Source organism: Equus quagga, chromosome 19 (assembly GCF_021613505.1).
Source record: "Equus quagga isolate Etosha38 chromosome 19, UCLA_HA_Equagga_1.0, whole genome shotgun sequence".
Classification (NCBI taxonomy): Eukaryota; Metazoa; Chordata; class Mammalia; order Perissodactyla; family Equidae; genus Equus; species Equus quagga.
Window position 1 is genome coordinate 20962924 of NC_060285.1, and position 26032 is coordinate 20988955.

Genomic DNA, 26032 nt, shown 5'->3' on the forward strand with positions numbered 1-26032 from the left:
AGGAGAGACTGTTGGGGATAAAAGATGTTCATTGAATGAAAACTCAGGCAACCTATAGCACAGACTTCTTCCTCGCCTTTATAATTGCTTACCCGCTTAAGACCTGGGACCTCAGCTCACTGAACATTGGCACCCGAATCGCCCATTAATTTATCAAATAAGGCAATCTGAAAACTCCAAGTGTATCTTCTCGTAAGGACCTGGACTGTTGAAGTGGAAAACTAAAAGTAAAGGCGTGACAACTGCCCTTCGACCCCACTCCCCCATCGGTCGCCTGCTCATTTAAATGGTGCGTCCCCTCAGGTGCCACTCTTGATAAAATTTGCGCTGAGCGCTCCCTGTGGATTCGACGGACGCGCTGGAGGCTTCAGTCCTCACCTGCCCAGGTGTCTGCTGCGCTCCGGGATCCCGGCAACTGGGAGCCGGGCATCAGGTGAGCGCTTAGAGTGGCGGGGACGCTTCCCGAAGGCCCAGTTCGAGGGGCTCGGCTGGCTGCGGTGGGACCACCGGCTACCACCAGCGCATACCCACCTTCCCCCGTTCGCGGGGCGCTCGGGGACCCGGCGGGGACCGACTCCTGGAGCACGCCTCCAATTCCCGCAGGGCGCCACGCCCGCCGCGCTCCCGGCGCCGGGAAATAAGAAGTGAGCGCCAGGCCGGCCAGGTGAAGCTCCAGTCCCGGCTGATCGCCGCGGGGCCGCCAGTTCCGCGCGGGCCCGGGTGATCGCGCGGCCATGGACGCGCCGCGGGGCATCGGCACCTTCGTGGTGTGGGACTACGTGGTGTTCGCCGCGATGTTGCTCATCTCGGCCGCCATCGGCATCTACTACGCCTTCGCGGGGGGCGGCCAGCAGACCTCCAAGGAGTTCCTGATGGGCGGCCGAAGAATGACCGCCGTGCCAGTGGCGCTGTCCCTCACCGCCAGCTTCATGTCGGCGGTCACCGTCCTGGGCAGCCCCTCCGAGGTCTACCGTTTTGGGGCCATATACAGCATCTTTGCCATCACTTACTTCTTTGTGGTGGTCATCAGCGCGGAGATCTTCCTCCCTGTGTTCTACAAACTGGGAATTACCAGCACCTACGAGGTAAAGGATGATGGTGGGCTGGGGAGGGGTGTGGAGGACTTTTCTGGCTCCTGCAGAGATGTTCCTGGGGGCAGACCACCATATGGAAATCTCGGCCTGTCCAGGTCCATCACCTCCCATGCCCTCCCCTTTAAGGGAGAAGTGTTTGATAAAGGCCACAAAATCTTGGGACTTACTCTCAGGAGCTCAGTGAAAAAGAGGCTTCCAAATTAAAGGGAATGATTTGGACTAGTGCTCACTAAGGCCCTTTCTGCTTTAACATCCTTGATTCTGAGTCAAGGGGAAAGATTTTAACACTTTTTATCTTGGGGGAGGGTAAGTCGTTCAAGTCTCAGCTCCTCCTCCTTGAAATAAATCCCCTTATTCGAGGTCTTTTCCAGGCACTATTCACTTTTCCAGGTTAGTTGGGGAAGAATTTTCACTCTCCCCTCCTTCCCCTTTCACACACATACCTGCCGTGGTGAGGAAGACAGTTAAATGGTTAAAGATGCTGTAACTCTTGTCCCAATACCTGCTTTGAGACCATTTTCTACTGCTTCCTAGCTAGGTAACCTTGGGTGACTTAGTGACCTTTTGTGTCTCTTCATTCATCTCAAAGTGAAAATTATAATACCACCTACCCCATCCAGTTGTTGGGAGGATTAAATAAAATGATGCAAGTGTAGCATTTAGAATAGTGTCTGGCACAGGGTAACTGCTGAATAAATATTGGCCATAAGTATTGTGGTGGTTAGAGGCGTTTATCTTGGGATCACTAGGAAAATTTGGTTGCAAGGTTCTTAAACAGCTCTGCCTTCTCTCTCTATGGAAAGATGATTAAGGAAAACCATCTTTCCTCTTGCATAAGCCCACTGGTTATAGGTTTTCTCAAGTTGTCTGCAGGAAAGGGCTTTGCAAATATAGTGAATGTTTGGTTTACTTTAAAGAGCTTGAATGGGAGTGTGAGGGGAGGATAAAAACCCAGGGGAGTGGTGAGGCCCAGATTAGTGCCCTCAGTGGTCGCGTTTACCCATCCTCCATGGACCAACCTGCAGAAGTTTCCTCTCTAATAGGCCATTACCCAGAGGACTCTGAGCCTCATTCTCACCGGCCACCTCTGTCTTTGAGTTTAATGTAGTGTTTGCTCCAACCCAGAGCCACTGGAAGGTGGTTTCCTAGTGAGGCTGGTTCAACTGGTGCTGGGGACCGGGCCCCAGTGGCACCGTAAGTGTAGGTGGCAAACTGCATGGGCTCTAGTCGTGTCGTTTAGAGCGAGGCATCCCTGGGGCAGCATTGTCTTCCGCTCACTCTGGTTCTTGTGTTTGAGAGAGTTCAGTCATCACCCCAGAAGTGAGCAGGATAGAATTTTTCTCTTTTGCAAAGGTGACAAATTGGCTGCCCCAGGCCAAACTCAGTCTTCAGTCATGATTGTTGTTGTTTTTTTTGACCCCTATGGTGTTTTGAAAAAAAATTAATTTATCATTTAATGATGGTGGGAAGTCGAATAAAATTCCAGATTCTGGCTTCTTTTGACAACCTGGAAGACTTGTGACACTGGGCCTGCACTCTGTGGCCACAGGAACTCCAGTTTACAGTCATTACTATGACTTCCTATTAATTTCTATATTGAGGCCTCATCACTGTATTTGCATGGTTGCTTTCTCATGATAGAGAAATCTTTGCATTTATGTCTTTGTCAAAAATGCAAAAGAGAAAATGGACAGGAGTGAAGGGAGTTCTTATTTTGAGGGAGAGAGAGAGAACATATTTCTTAGTGGACTTGAGGAATGTTCCATCATGTTAATGTACAAACACCTGACCGATGCCGCTCAGGTGTTACCTGATGGGACTTATAGGCATTTGAGTCTGTGAGCGCTGATCTGTAGTTCACCAACTCCAAAACTCAGAAAGGGTTTGAAGAATTTGGCAAGAGGACTTCAGTCCCCACAGATGAATGCCGCTCTCATAGTCACTGACCCGTGCTTCTTTGGGGCAGCAACATTAACTCAACCAGAAACAGATTTCCCACACATTTCCAGTAGTGGAGGCTAAATTAGCAGGGTTCCAGCTAAAAATGGCAAAAGCTAACATTTACTGAATGTTTAATACATGCCAGACGCTAGGCTGCATGTTTTACATACATTATCTGACTCAATACTCAAAACAGTCCTTATAAGGGAGGTATTATGAGAGCCCCATTTTGCAGACAAAGAGACTCAGAGTTAGTTAAGCTACATAAGAGAGTGTGAAGCAAAGTAGACACATGCTTATAGGCTGTGTAGTGGTGCATAATGGCTGCTTCTGAAGGCTCTGGTGAGTCTGTTATAACCCCAAGCAAGGCTTATGACAGTTCAGAGAGAACAAGGGAAGTAGTACAGGACACACAGAGTTGTGGATGCACCAGGAGTGTTCACGACTACTGGGTGCCAGGCAATTGGGGACAGAGAAGTTAGATAACATGTTCTGTTTCTGACGGTTGGTCATGGCAAACACTTTCTTGAGGAATATTTTGTTTGTTTTATGCTGAGAGGCGGAGCCACCTACACAGAATAAGAAGTGCAGCATCGGGTGATACCCTGGACTTTTGCTCAAGTATGAAATCTCTCCCTATTTATAGTTTGTTAGCTAAGACTGGCTGTTCAGGAGCATTTTTGATGTCTATCACCACCTTAAGTGTAGTCTGGCAGGTGTTTAGCAACTCCCAGATCCACAGACAAGAAGTGTAATGCAAGAATCCAATTTCATTCGCCACTTCTTCAGGATCTTTCTGGATCCAGCGAAATCTGTGTGTTTGAACTGAGTTGCCCAGACTCTCTCTGTTTTTATTTTTTTAATCCAGTAGATGTCTTAGCATCCCTAAGGTATTGAAAGTTCTGAGGACTGCGAGAGATCTTGGTTGACTATTGGCACCTACTGTTAATCTATAGTTTTGTCTGGAAATCCTAGAGCTCTTCTCTAAGCCTGCTTCTCAGTGACTTGGGCTTCTGGGGGTGGGGGGGTCTCCACATATTTCTTTAGCAGACCAGTAACTACTGATATCTGAGATAGTGATATACTTCTTGGTTCTGTCTTGAGATGGTCTTGTTTCAGCTTAAATGCATAGGTTTGCCTGGATCCAGCTGACCTTGGAGTGGGGTGGGGAAATATATATATATATACACACACATATATTTATATATGTATGTATATTTCAGTTATTTGGTTTAACTTGCTACATTCTTATCTCCATCACATTTTTCTCTTCAGTTTTCTTTAGTCTGTAGCAATTTGGATACGTGTACCTAGAAAAGGCAAAGGCTTCTTTGTCTATTCATGTACATTCATTTGTAATAGAGTTTTACTAAAACAAGTATGAGGAAATAACATTGTTCTGTTTCTAGGCTTCAAGACACTTGAGTCTTCTAAAAAGTCTTCCAAAATGTCCTTGAATGATTTTCACACATGTAATTCACTGAAATTCAAACTCTCACTGCCTGTGGATTTAGATACCAGCTTCTTAATATCTTACTTTTGAATGAACAGTTTATAATATTTCTCCATCCATTTATATCATTCAATAGCCTCCAAAACCCTGCAAAGTAAGAGGGGAAAGAATTATTACTGTGATCCTCATTTTCAAGAGGAGGAAGCCGAGATTTTATGTGACTCCACCAAGCTTGTGGAGTCAGGGGTGAGGCTGGGACAAGGGCTGGAATTCTTCCCCCAGTGTGTGACACTGAACTGTATATTTTTTGCACATCAGTTATTTTTGGAGGTCCTACTATGTGTCAGTGCCACCCACTCACTCTGTAAAATCTTAGACTCCTTGTCAGTTTACTTATTTATTTCAAATTATGTAGTGGTTACACCCGCAAATTTTGGCATTAGATGGTCCTAGATTTGCATTGTGGCTCTGGCAACCATTAGTTGCAAACTTGGTGTTCCAGTGTTCTCCTCTCTAACATGTACTTATACATACTACCTGCCTCATGAAGTTGCTGGAAGCACGGTCTACGTGACAAATCCTCTATGAACGTTAGCAGTGATTATGGAACAAAAATATCCAGTGTCTTTTCTTCTGATTTTTACCTAGTGTTAGTTTTGCCTTCCTTTTTTCCCCTGCTATGTGAAAAGACTATTGTCAGCTTTAAAATTCTCTCTATGTGTAGTAATAGTATTCAAATTAAAGGATGTCTTGGGCCCCAGCTTGCTTCCAGCTCTGAAATTCTAGGATTCTAACTCTATAATACATTATGTTATATAACAGAGGAGATAAGCAGACTATATTATAAGATATAGCAGATGTCAAGGAGAGTAGGAAGAATTGATAGGGTTGTTGGCTCTGAATGGAAATTGACGTGGGCTGGTTTAAGTTAAAAAAAAAAAGTTTATTGGAAGGTTATGAGGGTAGCTCATAGAACAGAGGGGAAAGTTAAACAGACTGTGAAAAGGACAGGAGCCAGGGCAGCCTCTCCAGCAACCCTGTCAGGATCAGTCTGTTTCTGCTCCAGTCATTTTCTGTGGAAGAGAAGCTGATTGGCTAAGCTTGGGTCATGTGACTACCCCTTGGTCAGATGAGGCAGGGCACCTCGATTGACAATTTCATCACAATTGCCTGCTGTGGGAAAGGTGAATCAGGGAAATGTATGGAGTAGATACCAAGAGTAAGGGGAGAGCAACACTTGGCTCATTCTAAAAATGCAGAATATAATTCCGTTTATATGACATTCTGGACAGAGCAAAGCTAGGGATGGAGAGATCAGTGACTGCCACGGTTTAGGGGTGGGGGAAGGGTTTGACTACCAAGGAGCAACAGGAGGGAGTTTTCTGGGGGTGATGGAACTGTTCTGTATATTTAAACCCACTTAACTGGACCCTAAAGCAACAGTCAATTTTGCTGCATGTAAATAAAAATAATAGTAAAGTAAAAATACAGAATGCAAATTAGTTATGAAATTACTTTAAATTTTCAGCTCATTTACCTCTTAAGCAGCTGATTTTTAAAAAGTGTCCAGAGGTTTCACATGTTAACCATTGTTCCTTTTTTTGAAACAGTATTTAGAACTTCGATTTAATAAATACGTTCGTCTCTGTGGGACAGTCCTCTTCATCGTTGAAACAGTAAGTAGCTCTCCATTAATTTATTGTTTTTCATTAAAATGTTTTTAACCAAAGCATCTCGGCCAAACTTACTCAGTAAATGCATGAAACATAGAAAAGACATGTTGAAATAGGAGGAAACAAAAAAGGAAAAACACTTGTCACTACACAGCATTAACCCTTAAGATCATGAAACAGTGTTTCTGCAAATGCCTTCCTTCTGGGACAAACAGAATCTTTTCAATGAATGTTAAATATTATATTGATCAAACAACATTATGTTGCTTATCCTACCTCCTACCATCCCCACCAAACTGACAGTCAGGGCATTACTGAGGTGACACAGATATTTGAAGTAGCTGTAGTAGCAGCTGATAGTAGGAATAGTAGCATACTTCAAAAAATGAATCAGTACTCCCTTTTAAAAATGGAAACATGAGATCTAATTGAAACAGTTACTGAGTGTAAAACAACAGAACCATGTATTCTGGAGGAGTTTTTAAAGCCAGGGTCACAATCCAGTAATTCAAGAATTATGTAAGCATAGACTTACTGATTGACACAAATGGAAAGCAGAGATTTGCCAAGCCGTCAGTGACAAAGAATGCCTACCACCCTTCATCCAGATTGCTGGAGTCTTGTCATGATCATTGTCCCATCATTTATATCCAGCTTCCTCTGGGTAGCTATGTACTTTAGAGATGGTTTTGATAATGAGAGTCTAGGAAGGAATTTTCCTGCTCATTCCTGTTTACAGCTCCGCTTCTCCAATCACAAGCTACCTAAACATTTGCTACAGCATGACAGAGTGGCTTTGTAAAGTATTCAACTGGATTTTTTATCTCTGTAAATTACATAACTTAAGTTATATCAGCCCTCAAAGGAAGGAGCCCTTTGGGGTCTGCTAGAGATTCTGACACAGAGCTGAGGCTGGTACTTGCATTTGCCAACTGTTCAAACTCCCTTTGGATCATTGTTAGAAATGCAAACAGAAATGAAAAGTGGGGACAAGTGTTAGGAATGTGGCCTATGGTCATGTTTTCAAATCTTCAACTTGGACAGAGTGAATGTGGAAAGCTAGTACACTCTTGCAGTAAGAGGGCAGCTTTAGCATCTTCCATTTGAAGGACTTACCTCCATAGCTCTACTCATGTTATATGATCAAACATTCAAATACTACATAATATGATTTTGTTTACAATGTTTTTATGGGGTAATCACAAAATTAGCTTCTGTGTGATATATTTGAAAAATCATGTGCAATGAAAATGATATTCTGAGAAAAGGGACTTTACGTATCTTATTCATGATTGTACCCCAGATTAATAAATATTTGTTAAATGTATGAATGAAAAATAATAAATAGTATAAAAAAGATAGAATGCAGTTTTTGTTGGCTTTGAGAATTTCTAGTGTAACTTTACACTTTTGTTTAATTAATGGGCATGCAAACCTTTAAAAACGAGTTTCCAAAATTCTCACTGTTTTCCCAATTGATTATGCAGTGTTTAACAATAGTTCAAAGGTATGTGAATGAAGGTCCATCCCCTTTTAAATTTCTTTTTTTCTTTGTAATTGTTTTAGATGCAGGAAAATTGATTTCAAGCTTGGATTGATGGATCAGTGACTGTCTGCACTAACCCCACATGAAAAGTCCATATTTATTCACAAAATTGCTCATGAGAGATTTTTATAACCTATGACCACATCACAAACAGAAAAGGAGAATCAACTTCACTTAAATAACATTTTTCAAGTTACAAACAATTTTATTAAGTCCACTGAAAGTGTGGTTTTAATTCCTAACTGAACTTATAGAAAGCTATCAATATTTTATTTGTAATTCATACCGTTTATTTGGTTTTCTTTTTTCCCATAGATTCTGTATACTGGAATTGTTATTTACGCCCCTGCTCTGGCTTTGAATCAAGGTACATTTTAAAGTTACCACTTATGTCACTCACATTTTGTGGTTCCTTTTTAATGGACTTTCTTCTCTCTTTGGAGAAACAGGGAAATAGAGGAATGCTTCTAATAACCTGTGTCAGCTTGAGGGGGGCCAGGTGGGTTCAGTGTCCACACTAGCAGCTTCTTTGTGTTCCTGGATCATAGTCCCCAAAGGTCTGTGGATTACTAGAGGAGCAGACTTCACTGGGCAGTGATCCTCTTGGATGTGCCAACCAGCCATTCATCATTCTTTCATAATGAATGCCCCCTATAGTCTGAATCACGAATAACGACACTCCCTCCCTTTGTGGCTTTAACCTGGAGCCCATCTCCAAGAGGCTTCTCTGTTCCTAGGCTCAGTTCCATTGTAAAAAGTCTGGCAGGGAGAGAAGATTTTCTTCTCCTCACTTCTAATATGGTCCAAAATTCAGGAGAATGAGATCTGTGTGATTTGAAATATCAGACTGCTCCTAGTGAGAAAAGGACAAATGGCTATAGTGTCTTTATAAACAAATGTAGGAAGATTGTATTGATCCACAAATTACTATACTCTCTAGATTTGGGCAGATAAAAGCAGTGAAACTGGGATAGTTTACTGAGGCAAAGGTGACTGTTAGATCCTCAAAAGGCTTTGGGGAAACTCCATTTCCTTTAAATTCTTATCAATCACAAGTGAGTTTATTTCTAAAACTTCCTTATAAAATGGAGAAGTGGACTCTGATGGGGAGAATGTGATGCAGTTCCTGGAGTTAATATGAAATGGAAAAACCATGATAAATCCATACTCTAATTTCTTGCTTTCATGATAGATAGTAGTTATCATGTAAGTTTATAAGGTACAACAGTTCCATTTCAAAGAAGAACTCCATTATATAATAGGCTTTTGAATTCTGAATGTCAGGCATGTTCCATGTCAATATTACCAGCATCACAAATGGATCGCTTTGTACATAAGGAACTGAGCTATAAACTTCATAAGTTACTTATTGGTTTTAAGTATAATCAAAGATGTTGGCTTTAGGGTTTTAAAGTGCAGTTCCAGGAATAAGGGAGTACTACCTTCAAACTGTGGAGAAATCGAGGCCCCTGTTCTTATCAGTTTATTGAACCACTCCCGAGGGATAAATTAGGAACCAAGAGACTGCATTTTGACTACTCGAATGTCAATTGTGTATTTTACTGTGACCAAGGCAGTACGCACAAACATAGGCACAGTACTTGGTGTTTTACAGATACTCAATAGAAACTTATTTAACTGAATTAGAGCTTAACGTTCTCTGGGTCCAATCGTTTTTTTTACTATGGAAAACTTCAAATATATAGTAAGATAGAGAGGATAGTGTACTGAATCCTAGTGTATCCATCAGTCTACACTAATTATCAGCTCTGGTTTAATTCACTCTGCGTTTCCCTCACTAGATTATTTTGCTGTAACTTTGAGGTATCATTTCACCTGAATTCAGTATGTCTTTTAAAAATAAAGACCTGTTTTTTAAACACAATTATACTATCATATCTAAAATGTTAACACTAATTCCTTAGTATCATTGATATCAAGTCAGTGTTCACCTTTCCCTGATTTTTTTTTGTGTTTGTTAGAATCAACATCCAAGTAAGTTTATCTAATTGCAATTAGTTGATGTGTCTCTTAAGTTTCTCTTTCTTGCTTTTTAAAGTTGAAAAATTATTACTTCTTATCATTTAAATTGAGATATAGCTTATAAACAATAAAAACGCACAGATTATACAGCTTATGTATACTTTTGATGTTGAGTTTACTGGCTCGTGGAATAGTAAAATGAATACAAAAAGACAAATAACCTTGTAAAATGTGGGCAAAAGACTTGAATAGACATTTTACAAGAGGAGATACTCTTCCAATCCATTACGTGATATCTATCCATTTGTCCAGGCCTTTGAAAACTTCTCTTAGTAAAGTTTTATAGTTTTTGATGTTGAAGTCTTGTGCATATTTCTTAGGTTTACTTCCAGATAATTGATATTTTTGATGCTATTGCAAATGGTATCATTTTATAATATTTTCTAATTATTCATTGCAAATATATGAAATTACAGTTGATGGGGCCAGCCCCGTGGCCGAGTGGTTAAGTTCGCACACTCTGCTTCAGTGGCCCAGGGTTTTGCTGGTTCAGATCCTGGGAGCGGACATGGCACCACTCGTCAGGCCACGCTGAGGCAGAGACCCACATGCCACAACTAGAAGGATCCACAACTAAAATGTACAATTATGTATTGGGGGGACTTGGGTAGAAAGAGCAGAAAAAGAAAAGATTGGCAACAGTTGTTAGGTCAGGTGCCAATCTTTAAAAATACAGTTGACTTTTATATATTGATCTCCTATGCTGAGATTTGCTAAATTTGCTTCTAATTCAAGTAGGTTTTTGGCAAATCCCTTAGGATTTTCATGTTGTTTATGAATAGATACAGTTTTAGTTTTTCTTTTCTAGACTGTATGCTTCTTATTTCTCTTTCTTGTCTTACTGCACTGTCAACATGGGAAATTACATTGATTTTCAAGTGTTAAATCAGTTTTGCATTCTTGGAATAGACCTCACTTGGTCATGATGTATTAACCTTCTTATTATTGCTGGATTTGATTTGCTAATGTTTTGTTAAATATTTTAACAGTCTATGTGGACTGTCGACCTGAAGTTACTTTTCTTTTAATGTCTTTGTCAGGATTTTTGTATCAATTATGCTGGCTTCATAAATGAATTGGGAAGTGTTCCTTCTTCTATTTTCTGACAGACTTTATGTAAAATTGTGTATTTGTTTCTTGAATGCTTGTAGAATTCACAATGAAGACATCTGGGCTCAACATTTGTTTTTATAGAAAGGTTTAGGTATATGGGTTCGATTACTTTAATAAATATGGAGTTATTCATATTTTCTAATTCTTATTGAGTCAGTTTTGGTGAACTGTGTTTTTCATGGAATTAATTCATTTTTATCTAACTCGTCAAATTCATTGCCATAAAGTTGCTTATAACATCCTGTTACCCTTTTAATGTTTTTAGTACCTATAGTGATGTCCTTTCTAATTATTCCTAATATCGATATCTTTTCTATCCTCTGAAAGAGATTGTAGAGAATTGGTATAATTTCTTCCTTAAATGTTTGGTAGAATTCATCAGTGAACCCATCTGGACCTGGAGCTTTCTGTTTTGGAAGGTTATTAACTATTGATTCAATTTCTTTAATAGATATAGTCCTATTCAGATCATCTATTTCTTCTTGCGTGAGTTTTGGCAGATCATGTCTTTCAAGGAATTGCCCCATTTCATCTTGATTATCAAATTTGTGGGCATAGAATTATTATCCTTCCATTAAAAAAAATATAGTATGCCCCTCTGGGGCTGGCCCCGTGGCCAAGTGGTTAAGTTCGCGTGCTCTGCTGCAGGTGGCCCAGTGTTTCATTGGTTCGGATCGTGGGCACGGACATGGCACTGTTCATCAAACCTGAGGCAGCGTCCCACATGCCACAACTAGAAGGACCCACAACGAAGACTATGCAACTATGTACTGGGGTGCTTTGGGGAGAAAAAGGAAAAAAATAAAATCTTAAAAAAATAAATAAAAAAATATATATAGTATGCCCCTCTACTTCTTAGACATATGGTAGCAAATTGTATAGTCTTTTCTCCATCTTGATCCCTTCTTAGTAATATGTACAGCTTGTCTTTCAAGGACTGGTAGAGCAGTGTGTTTATTTGAACCACAATGACAAATACTCATTGACCCCATTCATAATATCAAATTTTTTTAGCTTAATTACAATATCAATGCTTTTTAATGTATTTAGTTTATCCAATGTTGGATCTGTGTATGTTTTCTGAGGGTAGAAACCAGGTCTATTTAACTTATTAAATAAAATTTTAAACTCTATTTGTTTTGGAACATTTTATGAGATTTAGACCTAGTTTTAGGCCAGTGACTATAGAGGTAGGTGCCCAATAAATGAGATAGCTTTCCCTGATGATTTTTTGAAAAATACTTTTGTTGTGTATGTTTCACAGCTATACATGCATTTTCTCTCCTTTTACAGTCACAGGATTTCATCTATGGGGCGCAGTAGTGGCAACAGGGGTGGTCTGCACATTCTACTGCACACTGGTATGTCAAGAATATTTTTTATCCTTTCATCTACCCACTTGCTTTGCAAAATTGAAAATTCCAATAGTTGTGTGCTGCAGTCTGGGTTGTTCATACCTATTCTCTTACTCCTACCTCCTACAGTGTAACTTTTTTGTAAGGAATATTCAGTCTGGGGTAAAATTTAATCCTTCTTAGAACATTGATCATAACTGAACATTTTTTCTTTCATCTGAACCGTGCAATGGTCCCTACTCTTGTCTCCTAATTCATCCTTACTGTTGCCAGGTTATTATGGCTGTGCTCATATTATTCTTCCACTTAGAAATCTGAGATAAATTCCCACTGTCTTTAGGCAGGAGTGGCCGTCAAAATATGTAACAACCAGTATGGCATGGGCTCTGATATTATCATAGATGCTGGTCCTTAGTATCTATGCAAGTGGTGCAAGTTTTATGGTGTCTCCGATAGTCTGGGTTTTAACCCTTTAGTTGCTAGATCTTTTAGAAGACAGGGTACCCATGGAGGGCCTGGTCCAGCCAAGGTCATAGGTCCTGGAAGGGGACACTTGAAAAGTTTGTGGCAGTGTCTAGTACAATACAACTTGAGTATTTCAACAACTGGCATGACCTTCTATGTATATACTAGTTGAATATCAGCCCTCCCTATAGGATAAAATATCTGCCTATAGGCACATATTGCCTTTTGCAATTTGACTCTGAATTTTCTTCCCAACAATCTCCCCATACCACTTCAAAATATATATCTGGCCGCACTCAATGTGCCATGTACTTTGACCTCTCTGTGCTTTTGCCCATGCTGTTTTCACTACTGGGAGGGACTTCCATCTTTGCCTCTGCTTATGTTTGAAGGTTTGGCTTAAATATCACCTTCTCTTGAAGGTTCTCCTAACCTGACCATTTCCCTTGGTGGTACTCTTGGCCAAGATCCATGTTTTCATTGTTTTTGTCTAGTGTAGTGTATAGCATGTAGATGTTTAATAATGTCGGATAGAAACATTAATTCTAATACACTTTCCCTTCAAAGGGTGGTCTTAAAGCAGTTATATGGACAGATGTTTTCCAAGTTGGGATCATGGTGGCTGGATTTTTATGTGTGATTATACAGTCTGTGGTGACTGAAGGTGGAATCAGCACTATTCTAAATGATGCCTATAATGGTGGAAGATTAAACTTCTGGAAGTAAGTAGCTCTTTACCTCTTGGTTAATAGAACACTCTTTTTGCTTTTTCTATAAAAATAATGTCTTTATTGAAATAGTAAGTTTACTTTAGAAAACAAACGAACCTCTAAGAATGTGGTGTAGAAATGTGAAGCTGACAAATAAATGTGTAAGCAGTTTCCACCAGGTCTTTAAGGGGTTAAAACAGTCAGATGGCGCTTAGTTATGTGATGCTTAGGATGGTGCATCCTCCTGAGAAGGCATTTATAGCAGGAGTATTTTATTCCAGATATTAAAGTCTGGAATAGGTTGAAGGGTAGGGTAGGGTGATAAGGGAAGAGATAATGGAGAGAGAAGAAAAGGAAACTTCTTAAGAGAAAAACACTAAAAGATAGTGATTCCATTTTGACAGTTTTGTTTCACACAGCCTGGAAAATTTCTCTTTTGATATTGGTCTGGTAATGTATACTATATTATTATGTATTATAATTATATTTATGTGTAAGTATTATATATTATATATTATTTAATAGTCTATATTATTTCTGAGGTATTGATTATGAAAGTTATGGTTGATGCATCAAGTGTCAGTATTGCGTATAATATAAGATGTCTTAAACAACTGTTCAGTTTTCCTAAAGAGAGACTAACGGAAAAACTAGATATTTCACCCCACTATATATCACTCAATTTAAAAGAATATTTAAAACACCTTTCCTTTTGGACTAGTAGTGTCATCCTTTTACATCATGTTCAGTATAGAGAAGGGCTCATTTTGACATGGACCAGCTTATTTTCTTTTTAAGCAGTCCTACTTTGAGGCACGAAGGCTGAAATCACTGGAAAGAAGAAATAAAACACAGTTTGCACTTTGTTGGCTCTCTTCTGGTTTTCTGAAAATAGGTTCTAACATTTGAGAAGAGCTTTGTCAGAAATTGGACAGGGTCAATGTGTTGATTTGCAGGAATGAATTACAGCAAATCAACTTCAACTGTTTTCAGTATTTTTTTTCCTTTTACCTCAAGATTCAGATTCCAAGGAAGAGAGCCTCCAGTTGGCTTAGCTTGAGCATGATTCCATCCATCCCTTAGCTAGAGCAGAGCAGGATGTTTTGATTGACAGCCATGTAGACTATTAAATGGAGAAATGGTAGCTTCCCCATAGTAAACCTGGATTGCTGTTACCAGAAGAGGGGAGAATGGACACTAAGAAGCAGATACAACCTGTGTCCACTCAGGAGATCTTGGTCATTCCCAAATCTCTTCCTGGTAGGCTGGGTTGAGGGGAGAGGTTGTGGAACCAATCGTTTTTCGGCAAGATAACTGTTACTTTGTACAAAGGATACACATACTCCCCCATTGAAGTGGTAACATGCATCAATAAAAGATTCTAAAGAATAAAAGATAAGACATTTTTATGATCTTTACTTTGAAGACTGCCAACCATTAAATAATAATGAAAAGGCTTATCGTGTATCCCTTGTAATTCTAATAAGTTTTGAGAATATCACAGGCAAAATATCTGCTCTGGTGGAGATAAATGAAGAGAAGGATTTTGTGTTGGTATTTTCTGTGCAGTCTGTAGTTGGCATAAATATGCTGTTTGGCCTGAAACCACTGAATTTTGTGTTTTAAATCTTGTCTTACTTCCCTCAGGTAGCTCGCTGAATCCTTTGGCTCTTGATTTCCATTTGCTAACATAGTGGCTACTTTCTCTATGGGAGAAAAGGTCAACACCCTTGACACTCTTAGACTTTGACATTAAATATTAGAGAATGGAATAGAGGCTTTGATCTTTCCACAGGAATGCCAGAATATGCATAAAATCCAAACACTTTATTCTACTGATCTCATATATAAGATTTGGAATAGATTTGAAGAAATTCATGATTTTCAGAAAGTTTCCATGAAAGCTAATTTTGCAGAAATTTATCAAGCCCATATTGTGTATCAGAGATGAACAGAATCATTCCTTCCAATGTGGTACCTTAAGAAGGATTAAAAGATGTATAAGCAGTGAAGTTAAGCTTTCTTTGTAACAATATTTTTGTCTTAGGTAAATGTTACAAAGTGTCTTGTAACTATTAGTTTTTAGCTTGTGCACACAGCATTTTAAGAAAGCATGATTAGGGGCTGGCCCGGTGGTGCAGCGGTTAAGTGTGTACGTTCTGCTTTGGCAGCCCGAGGTTCACTGGTTCGGATCCCGGGTGTGGACATGGCACTGCTTGGCAAGCCATGCTGTGGCAGGCGTCTCACAGTAGAGGAAGATGGGAACGGATGTTAGCTCAGGGCCAGTCTTCCTCAGCAAAAAGAGGAGGATTGGCAGCAGATGTTAGCTCAGGGCTAATCTTCCTCAAAAAAGAAAAAAAGAAAAGAAAAGAAAAAAGAAAGACATGAAAACCTTTAAACTGCCTTAATTGACTGATTTCTTGAGCTTGAATATAAATTAGAACTGTGACTGTACATGTGCTAAGAAAGGAGTTATACACACAAAATGTGCCAATTTTGTGTTCATTTCAGTCCCCTGTCTCTTGCTGTGGTGAATTTAGGAACCTATGTTTCTCTTTTCAGTGTCATGGTCTTCTCTGATTATAACATGGCAGACTTGTTTAAATAATTTCCTATGGCTATGGGAGAACAATTTATATAAACACTCAACATGATTATTTATTTTCCCCCAGTCCCATCCAGAATTTCTAAATCTCTGAAAGTATCAATTTTTGTTTCATTAAACTTAAGTTAGGAATATTTCTACCTCTTATATTACTTGATAAATTTGTATATATTTATGTATATGTACATATTTATATAGGTATACACTGCTTGCTTCAAAAAATATTCTTTGAGGATTTTCTGTAGTTTTTGTGCTGATGGTTCAGACTTGTTTTCTGTTTCTTTTCGTTTAGTTTTAATCCGAATCCTTTGCAAAGACACACATTCTGGACAATTATAATAGGAGGGACCTTCACGTGGGCCAGCATCTATGGTGTCAACCAATCACAAGTGCAGAGATATATTTCCTGTAAAAGCAGATTCCAGGCAAAAATGTAAGCCAAACTGTGGTATATAAATCATTATAACCATCAGTTACCTTTATGGAAACTCTTTCATAAGCCAAGCTTTGCTCAGGTTTAAGTCTTTCATATCATGAAATTCCAAGAGATATATGATATACTTACTTACAAAAGGATGAAGTGGTACTGTATGTTTTAAATCAGATATAGAAAATATTTATATGAATTGTTAAGTAAAATAAATCTTATCAAATAAATAGGCATTTACTGTGTATCTGTGTAACGAGCTATCAGGATTAAAAAATTATAAATACAAGGCTCTTATTGTTAAGAAACTTAACATCAAATTAGGAAATACATGCAAGTGAAATAACACTAGAGAGGCATAACAGTTCCCTGAAACAATATGACAATAGAGGAAATGTTCCAGAGCATTTTATTGCCAGATGTGCTGGTGTATTTTATTTTCAGACACAATCATGAATTTATAACCCTGCTTTAATACTTGCTACTTGAGTGATCCTGGATCAGTTCTTGGACTCTTTTAGCTTCAGTTTCTAAACTTGGTAAATGAACCTAAGAAATATACCTCTCATGGGAGGTATTGTGGAATACTGTGTTTGGCACACACATATTAGAAGTCCAGTAAATGTGAATTCCTTTTCCACCTCAAATCATGGAATGCAAAGGCAGAAGATGAGTAAGAAATTCTTGTCAACCAGGCAGATCCTGAAGGATGATCATATGTGGGCAGGTGGAGGAGAGTGGGAGGGCATTCTAGGTAAGCAGAGTAATTTGGACAAAGCATAGAGGTTGAAAGGACGACATGGTCAGGGAACTCTCAAGCTCATCTTGGCTTGAGCGAAGAGTATCAACAGTGGCTGGTTGTTTCTCAGGAGGCCTCAGATCAGCTTGGTGACCACCATTCGTTGTGCTGATAAATATGGCTCACTAGGCCCACATGCTTGTAGGAGATTAGGAACTCTAAATAGATTAACAGTGTGATTGGAGTAGGAGAAGGAGTGGCAATTCTATTTCTATTCAAAGGAGAACATGAAAATACTGTGATGACACATGTTAGAGCTCAATATATTGAGAGTAAATTGGTTTGGACATTATCTATCTTTAGAAATTTCCACAACTACTGATATATATGAATATGAGTACAATAATTAGATATGGAATTCCCCAAAAGTGAGTTTAGGAGTTCTGATATTTTAAGGAACTTGAAGGCATGTAATTTATATATCCAGTAATCCACCGGATTTTGAATCTATACCAGAGCGGATGCCTCTCCCAAAGTAATTGTGCACATGCTCTTCTATTTCTTTGGGAACATGAAACTCAAAAAGCCCAATTTTATAGCTGTAAGAGCAGCGTTAGAGCTTTCTTAATAGGAAGCAGTTTCCTTCAGGATAGCCCAATGGGTCTCCTTAGCAAGGCGGACTCCCCGAGCTCAGGGGAACCATTTTCTCCTGTTTTCTAACACTCTCCTTGGGAAGAATGAATCCAGCCACAAAGTGAAGACCTAATGACATTGACTGGTCAGGGACAATATCAGATGTTGATAAGTGGTGTATTTGAATAGTATTAAAGTCAAAATGATATGGTAAAATGTTAAACTCATATATAAGCAAGGGCTGAGCAGGAAAGTGTCAGGGCATATTTTCTGATGATTTGGAGATGAGATATAGCTACTTTCACTATTTTTATACAATAACAAAAAATGTAGTAAATTTAGTCAATTCAAAGGAAAAGGCTAGCAATCTGTTGTTTGGCACCCGTTGCAGGGTGGGTCCTCTGGAAGCCAACTTTGTGATGGAGGTTAGCATGCCAGAGTCTATTACAGTAACTCTGTAGAAGAGAAGGAAGAGAAGGAAGCAGAACTGGACAGAGGGAGATATTGGACTGTGACTTGTTCTCAACAGAGGCTTCGCAGGGAGCTTGGAAGCTGGGATGACTCTTCAGACTTACCCCAAGTTAGAGGGGACTGGGCCTTTAAATCTCTGGTTCCAGAAGTCATTAGATGCAGACTTCCCTGGGGAAGCAGGCATGACTTTGGGAGTGATACCTCCCTTCAGCCTAGGACAGCTCATCACAGTGTCCACCACAGCACCGCTGGGGAAAAAATGTAGCCACCTTAGTGAAGGAAATGTTTTCTATTCAACTGATTATTAAGACATAGCATTCAATGACATTAGCACTAATAACATCAATAACTACCGTTTAACAAGTGTTTATTACATTCCAAGTGCTGTGCTATATGATATATATTATTTCATTTAGGCTTATAACCCTGTGAGGTGGGCATTGTTATGTCTAGGTGTAAATGGAGAAACTGAGGATGGGAGAGGCTAAATTACTTGCCCGGGGTCACATATGGCAGGTAGAGCCAGAATTTATGCTCAGGTCTGACTCCAGTGCTGTTACATGAACCTTTGCATCCTACTGGAGCACACATCGTGTATCATAATGCTGAACAATGTTTGAGAAGATACCCGTCCAAGGAATACAGGTTTGCCTTTCATACCTAATGGATGATATTACAAACCACATTTAAACAAGTTTGATGAGTTGCTATGTAGATGCTAACAATATTTAGCAGTTTATAATTGCGTTACTTTAAAAAGGAAAATGAATAATAGTTGCTGCTCTGTTGACTAATCAAATCTCTATTTCATGACAAGAAGCCCTGAAGTAAGATAATTAGATACCATTATGAAGCTAATAATACCCATGGAACTCTGACGAGGAGGATACATTCGTTCAATGGAAAAATCCCATCTATTCCAAGTATTTCCACACACATTGTTGACTGACATCATAAGCAGAATGTTATGAATAAAATAGGCCAGAATAAAATAAATAGCATTTTTGATAACCAAAAGATAGCATGCATTTATTGAGAATAATCATGAAAGTTTCTCTGTTTGTTTAACAAGTTTCCTAATCTTTGGGATGGAAATTACAGTTGTCTTTTGCTGGTTTGTTTTCACTTCTGTAGGTCTCTCTACATCAATCTTTTGGGACTTTGGGTAATCCTCGTCTGCTCAGTGCTTTGTGGACTCGCCCTGTATTCCAGGTACCATGATTGTGATCCCTGGACAGCCAAGAAAATATCTGCACCAGACCAGGTTGAGTACCATGTCTTTCTTACACACGCATTAATAACATTCAGAAAGCTCATTAATTGGGAAGAAAGAGTGTTTATGTTCTTGTAGAGAAACAGCAAATTGGTACAATATAATCATCTTTGATTTCTATAATGCATTTGGCAAAAATTTATTTTAGCAGATCCAGCAAGAGTGAAGAATGCTGCATCCAGGATTAAAATATTGAAATACCTGGAAAAATTTGAAGCCAAGTGTTAGATAGAAATAACTCAAGGCTGGGAGTAGAAATGTAAACACAGTTAAAAAAACTATACACGAAACATGGTACTGTAGAGTATTTTGTGGGTATTGTTAGATTGCTCATTTATGAACAGTTATAGTCCATTCTTTCACAGATAAAGAAACGAATCCAATAATTGAACATTTATTGAGTACCACCTATGTGATGAGATTCTGTGCAAAGAGCCTTGTATCCTTTATCTCTTTTAATTTTCACAATCCTGTAATTCTAATCTTATAGATGAGGAAATGAATGAACCTCAGAGACGTGACATAGCCAATAAATAAGAATAACTGCAAGCACTCATCACATACTTACCACGGGCCAGGTGCTATCATAAGTGCTTTACATAAATTTCAACTTCTAATCCTCACAGTTACGCTTTGAAATAGGTGCTATGATTATCTCCCTTTCAAAGATGAGGAAACCAAAGCACAGAGAAATTAAGTAACCAGCTAATAAACTTGGATGCAGGATTTGAACCCAGGCAGGCTGCCACCAGAGTCGTACCTTTGAACCTCTCTGTCATATACCATCGTTCAGAAAGTGGAGCTAGAATTCAAACCCAGGACTCCCTGACTCCAAAACCTGAGTTTTTGTTGTCAGAGTTCCCGCCAAAATTATTTTCCAGGACTTGCTTGTAAATCAAGTGCCCAGGGGACTCATTAGAATGAAGATAGGGTAAATTTCTTGTTGGTGCAAATGCATCACATATTCCCAGAAAAATACAACTTTGTGGGATTAGAAAATGAAAGCATGCTTGAGCTGTGTATCTCAACCTTATCTTAGCCCATCCTCTCCTTTTGATAACCGGATCCTTCCTATTCACTCAGAGAATCCAAGAATCATGTTTGCTCTGAAGATGGAGGCACTCTTCCATTATATTCACTCTAGTCAAGAATTTTTTGTGGTTTTTGTTGATCTTTATTGTCTGTAGTTTGTATCATGAAGACAATAGGGATTTTAAAAATGTTTCTGATATGCCTTCCCTTACCCCGGACAAAAATATCCCTACAACTTCCTAACCTTGAGACCCCTTGTCGTAGAACGCGTTCAGCAGTGTCTTGCATACATGCACCTATCACTTAGAGGATTTTAGATCTCACTGTAACACTAACAATGGAAACTACTTCTGCTTGTGTATGGAATACTGCTTGACGTTAAACTTTTAAGAAATCTTGGGAATTTGCTTCTCATATAGAGAATCTCATATAGAGAGAAGTGCTTCTCTCATTTTCTGTGAATAAAGAATTAGTAAACTTTGGAGAAAGTGGAGGAAACATTCTTACAACAACTCAACACGGACCCTTGGGACAGTGGAGGATGTGCTTCCATATCCCATTAGCAGACCATTGTTAAATGAAACCAAAGAAGCTGATAAGATAGGGCATGCCATCCACTCTGTACTATGGGAGAAGGAGTCAATAATGTTTCAATGCAAATAAGAAGACATTTTTCTGGAAAATTATCCACTTTGACCCTTTTGATATAAAAATCAGTTTTACTGAAAGACTGCCATGTAAAACAGTGCTTAAGTCATGCACATTCTCATCCTTATTTAATATTTATTTAAAAAAATAAATCAAAAAGCAAACTTATCAAAAGGCAAGTTGGTATCAGTAACTTTTTTTGAAAGAAGCAAATTTCAGGAATTTACTGAGGTTACTCACCACTTTGTCTCATACATGTGCAGTTATTACACTTTCAGTCCTGGGAAGTGATTGAAGTTCACAAAGATGGCCTTGAGTCATCAAGTAAAGTTAATTAAGTGACATGAATGCTGCTTGCTTAAGCACAGAGGTCTGTAAAATATTTCCTTTAAATTGATTTGTTATTCCAAAAATGAGAATAGCAACCTTTTTATCAAGCATGGACTATACTAAGTGCTTTACAAAGAGTATCCAATTTAACTTTTGTGGCAACTCTACAAGGTTAGTTTTATTACCCCTGTTTTACAGATGAGGAAACTGAGGCTCAGAGAAATTAGGTAACAAAAGCCACATCTGTCTGAATCCAAAGTCTGTACCTGTAACGACTGTGCTATTCTCTACTTTAAGTGTTACCAGTTAAAGATTTAATTTTAGGGATTTGGAAATTTCAGTTATGTGGAATAGCTTCCTTTAGTTCTTGAAGAAGATAAGATAAATGAGGCATTCATTAATTTTATTTGATAGAAAATAGTACTCAGGAGTAAATTTTTGAATTTTTCAGCTCATGCCTTATTTGGTACTAGACATTCTGCAAGATTATCCAGGACTTCCTGGACTTTTTGTGGCCTGTGCTTACAGTGGAACATTAAGGTATGAACTATATGACTCTAATAATACGTGGTTTCTCTGTTGGGATCCTTCTTTTGTTATTGGATAATTCGAGGGATAAAGCTGAATTCTGGACGTGGGCACAAATGGCCCAAAGTTGGCAATCTACTCCATGTATCCTCTCTGTCAGTCTGACTCTTATCTTTGTGGGCTAGCAGTCTGTTATCATCAGTCTCCACTTTTAACTTAGTCCCTATCTTCTAATACACTATCACATACCCTATAGGGTCATAATAATGATGATCACTTGATGGTAGCTTTTACTGATTATCAAAAATGGGTACCTACAGTCTCAGTTTAAAATATGCATGTGGCTAAAGCATAATCAAATGGACAATTAGAATTAAAATCTCCTATTTACATGCTGAATAACATACACTGTCCAAAGATTCTTGTTTTGTGTTTGAACTTATTCATTGCACTTTCTTCCTGTGTTTGCTCCAGGGAATTCTTATTATTAACATGTGCATCATATGTTAGCGAGGATCCAGGGAATTAATACTATTGATATTTATGACATGTTAGTGAAGACTTATGACAGTTCTTTCTATGCACAAAGAAAAATAGGTTTAAAGTCGTTATGTAAAAATGCTGCATAATATATGTAGATTCTTTCCATAGACACGATTAATTGCAAGAGGGAAGCAACATTAAATGGTCCTTTCTCACTATTAAGCCTATGGATGTTGCCTGAATCATTCTTGGATGGGAACAACTGCCAGAAAGAGGATGCTGGGATCATTCAAAATAATATAATAGAAATCTGGTTATAGTTCAGAAGTAACAATTTGTTCTTCCCCTTCTCCTTCCTGCTTAAAGTATTATTAAAGTATTATTAAAGTATTATTAAAGTTAAAATGTTACAAATCGAAAGTTCTATTTTCCCTCGCAGCACAGTGTCCTCCAGTATTAATGCCTTAGCAGCAGTGACTGTGGAAGATCTGATCAAACCTCACTTCAGACCGCTCTCAGAAAGGTCTCTCTCTTGGGTTTCCCAAGGAATGAGTAAGTTTCCATTTTCACAATTCCATTTTAGCTCTGGGAGATGATTTTTAAAGATACTAGAAATTCTTTTCCGTAGTAGATACAGAGTGAGAACCTCTGAGTGCCAATGGATATACATATCCGCATGGCTATGGCTTAATGCAGTCATGGTTATATTTGCAATGAAGATTTAGGAGATACTTCAAATAGTTAGTTGTCAGGGACCACAAAGGATGATTTCCAGGGGTCCTATTTGGCTGTCCTTTCCTACTGTCTTCCTATCCCAGGTCTATGTCAAAATTCTTAGCCAGAGAAAAAAAATTCATTCCTTTTCCTTTTCAGCTTTAGACCACAATTTTAAGGAATATCCTTAATTTGGAACCAAGAGCCACACTTTTTCTATGTTACCTAAGAAGGTGCTGTCAGTTTAAGGTACAGAGTCTGTGTATTAATTGAAAATAAAGAAGCAGAGCATTATGCTTTTAACCTGTCTTGGTTGTCTGCTCTGTCTGCACATGCAGACTGTCCTGGAGATGGTCTATAAAATTGTGCAAGGAATTCTCAACTTATATTCTTAGATTATCAAACTTTATTAGGGGTTAAGTATCTGGCTTGAATAGAAAAGTTTAAAGGTCTCTAGTTCCCAGATGTTCCAAATGTAATATCTGACTGAAAGAAATCTGGCTAGTGTACTCCATTCCTTATTTGACTTCTTGGGCATACGTGTTTTGGAATGAATGACTAACAATTCTTTTTTAAAAAGACACTTTAACCTCAAAACAATAACACTAATAGACGGTCAAAGAAATAGTAAGTAATATTCTTTTTTAAGCCATAATTTTTTTTTTTAAAGATTTTATTTTTTTCCTTTTTCTCCCCAAAGCCCCCTGGTACATAGTTGTATATTCTTCGCTGTGGGTCCTTCTAGTTGTGGCATGTGGGACGCTGCCCCAGCGTGGCTCGATGAGCAGTGCCATGTCCGCACCCAGGACTCGAACCAACGAAACACTGGACCGCCTGCAGCGGAGCGCGCGAACCCAACCACTCGGCCACGGGGCCAGCCCCTTTAAGCCATAATTTTATATATAATTGCCGTGACTATAGCCTGGAATAAGTACTTAATTTATATTCTTCATTGTCCCCCAAATTTAAATAGCACTGCATCATTTTACCTGGTTTTAATCCTGGAGCATAATTTCAGAATGATACAATGCTTCTTGAGGAGTATTTAGACTGGTTCATTATGGGATTATTGAAGCTGGGTGGTTTAGTAGAGTGAATAGAAGCTTTTGAAGCCAGACAAACCCAATCTTGCTTCATCAATTTACTAGCTATTATCTTCGAGGAAACCCAATAACCCATTTGAACCTCTGTTTCTTTATGTGGAAAATGAGAACAAAAACTATTCACCTTTCAGCTATACTATGAGGTTTAGAGATAATGTATATTAAACAAGAGGCACTAGCTGGTGCTCAAGGAATGATGCTGCTAATGATTAATAAGAAATCAACTCTGCTAGTGCAAATGAAGTTTTCATTCATTTTGAAGAGTTATATAAAATCATTATCTTGAGATATCTACAATAAGGACATCATAGAGAGGAGCATGGTAGATGGTGTGAATATGTTTCCAGTGGCTTTAAATACCAAAAACCACAGTGGTATCCATTCATGAGCTATCAAATGGAGAAGAATCTAGCTAAATATGTTGAAAATACTATTTATATTAGGATTCAGAGGCCTAAAAAATCATTGCAACAAGAGCCCTTTGCAAAAACTTAATGTAAAGGTTTCCATTCAGGTCTAATAGGATTATTTACCCAATATGCTTAACAAAGGAGTGAGTGTTAGTGTAAGTAAAATAGGAATTACATAATATAAGGAGTGCACTAATTTTATGATGAGCCAATTTCTCATTAATTTTTTCTGTACTTTGAATTTTATGTGTGGGAAATTATATTGACTGATTTCAGGTGATTTTTGCTGAATGGAAGTCATTAAAAATAAAATTTAGAGGGGTAAGCTTTTCTATAATTTAAAAAGTAAAATGTGTACTTGGATAAAATCTGGAAAATAACTGAAAACCAAAAAAAAAAAAAAATCCTACCATCTGACCACCAGTGGTGGCTTGAGGATTTCTATAGTTTAGGGGAAACAATTTAGTAGAAAGAGGAATATCATACTTGTCTTGAAACTGCCTTTCTTTGCTAGTTTAACAGGAAAGGCATGAGGATGTTGATGGAATGAAAGCGCTAAAGGTCTTAAACCACCCTTTGGTGTAGATTGCCACTTCCCTGGAGAAATGAACACTTAAAGTCAGAAGGCTCTAATTTCTGATGTTTATTACTCCCCTGCTGCATCACCTTGTGCAGAGCACAGCTGAATTGTGTCTTATTTTTGGCAAACTAAAAACAGAGACCTGAGGCTTCCTTTATAAACAAAGGGTTATGGAGGATTAGATTAATAACACAATAGTTCTTAGCTTTAAAATTCCTGCAGTTAATTCTAGGGATTCTTTACTTATATAACCTAATGTTGTCATTAATCTTGGGACACAATATCAGGGTTTTCTCTTCTTTCTTTATACACTGCTGATCCTGTAGGAAAACACCCCTTTCCTTTTTTTGCTGGCTCTGATGTATGTGGCCATTGTTCACTGCAGTCATATTACTCACTTTGAATCAAAGATGTGACAGCTTATTCTACTCAGAATTCTAATCTTCTGAGTCTGGATTTTATACTGGCTTTTATATCATCCATCTAGGCCTGCTGTTTGGAGCCCTGTGTATTGGAATGGCTGCACTGGCATCACTGATGGGGGCTTTGTTGCAGGTAAGAGCTGACCTTTGAAAGTTTGAGTCATAATCACTACATTTTTCTTTTTCTTTTTAATGTTGATGTGATCATCCTCCCAGACTTCTTTATGTATATGTCTATGAA

The 26032-nt window shown here is 38.5% G+C and overlaps 1 protein-coding gene across 1 annotated transcript in view; it reads left to right on the plus strand.

The window, feature by feature from the left end:
* Positions 1–412: 412 nt before the first annotated feature.
* SLC5A8 (solute carrier family 5 member 8) overlaps positions 413–26032 on the plus strand; it is a 48208-nt gene continuing 22588 nt past the window's right edge. The window contains exons 1-10 of the mRNA XM_046646615.1: positions 413–1085; positions 6099–6164; positions 8023–8074; positions 12157–12224; positions 13251–13405; positions 16291–16431; positions 19403–19532; positions 22003–22091; positions 23002–23114; positions 25857–25924. Coding sequence (XP_046502571.1) covers positions 735–1085; positions 6099–6164; positions 8023–8074; positions 12157–12224; positions 13251–13405; positions 16291–16431; positions 19403–19532; positions 22003–22091; positions 23002–23114; positions 25857–25924 — 1233 coding nt within the window. The 5' untranslated portion in view covers positions 413–734. The remainder of the gene's footprint in view (positions 1086–6098; positions 6165–8022; positions 8075–12156; positions 12225–13250; positions 13406–16290; positions 16432–19402; positions 19533–22002; positions 22092–23001; positions 23115–25856; positions 25925–26032) is intronic.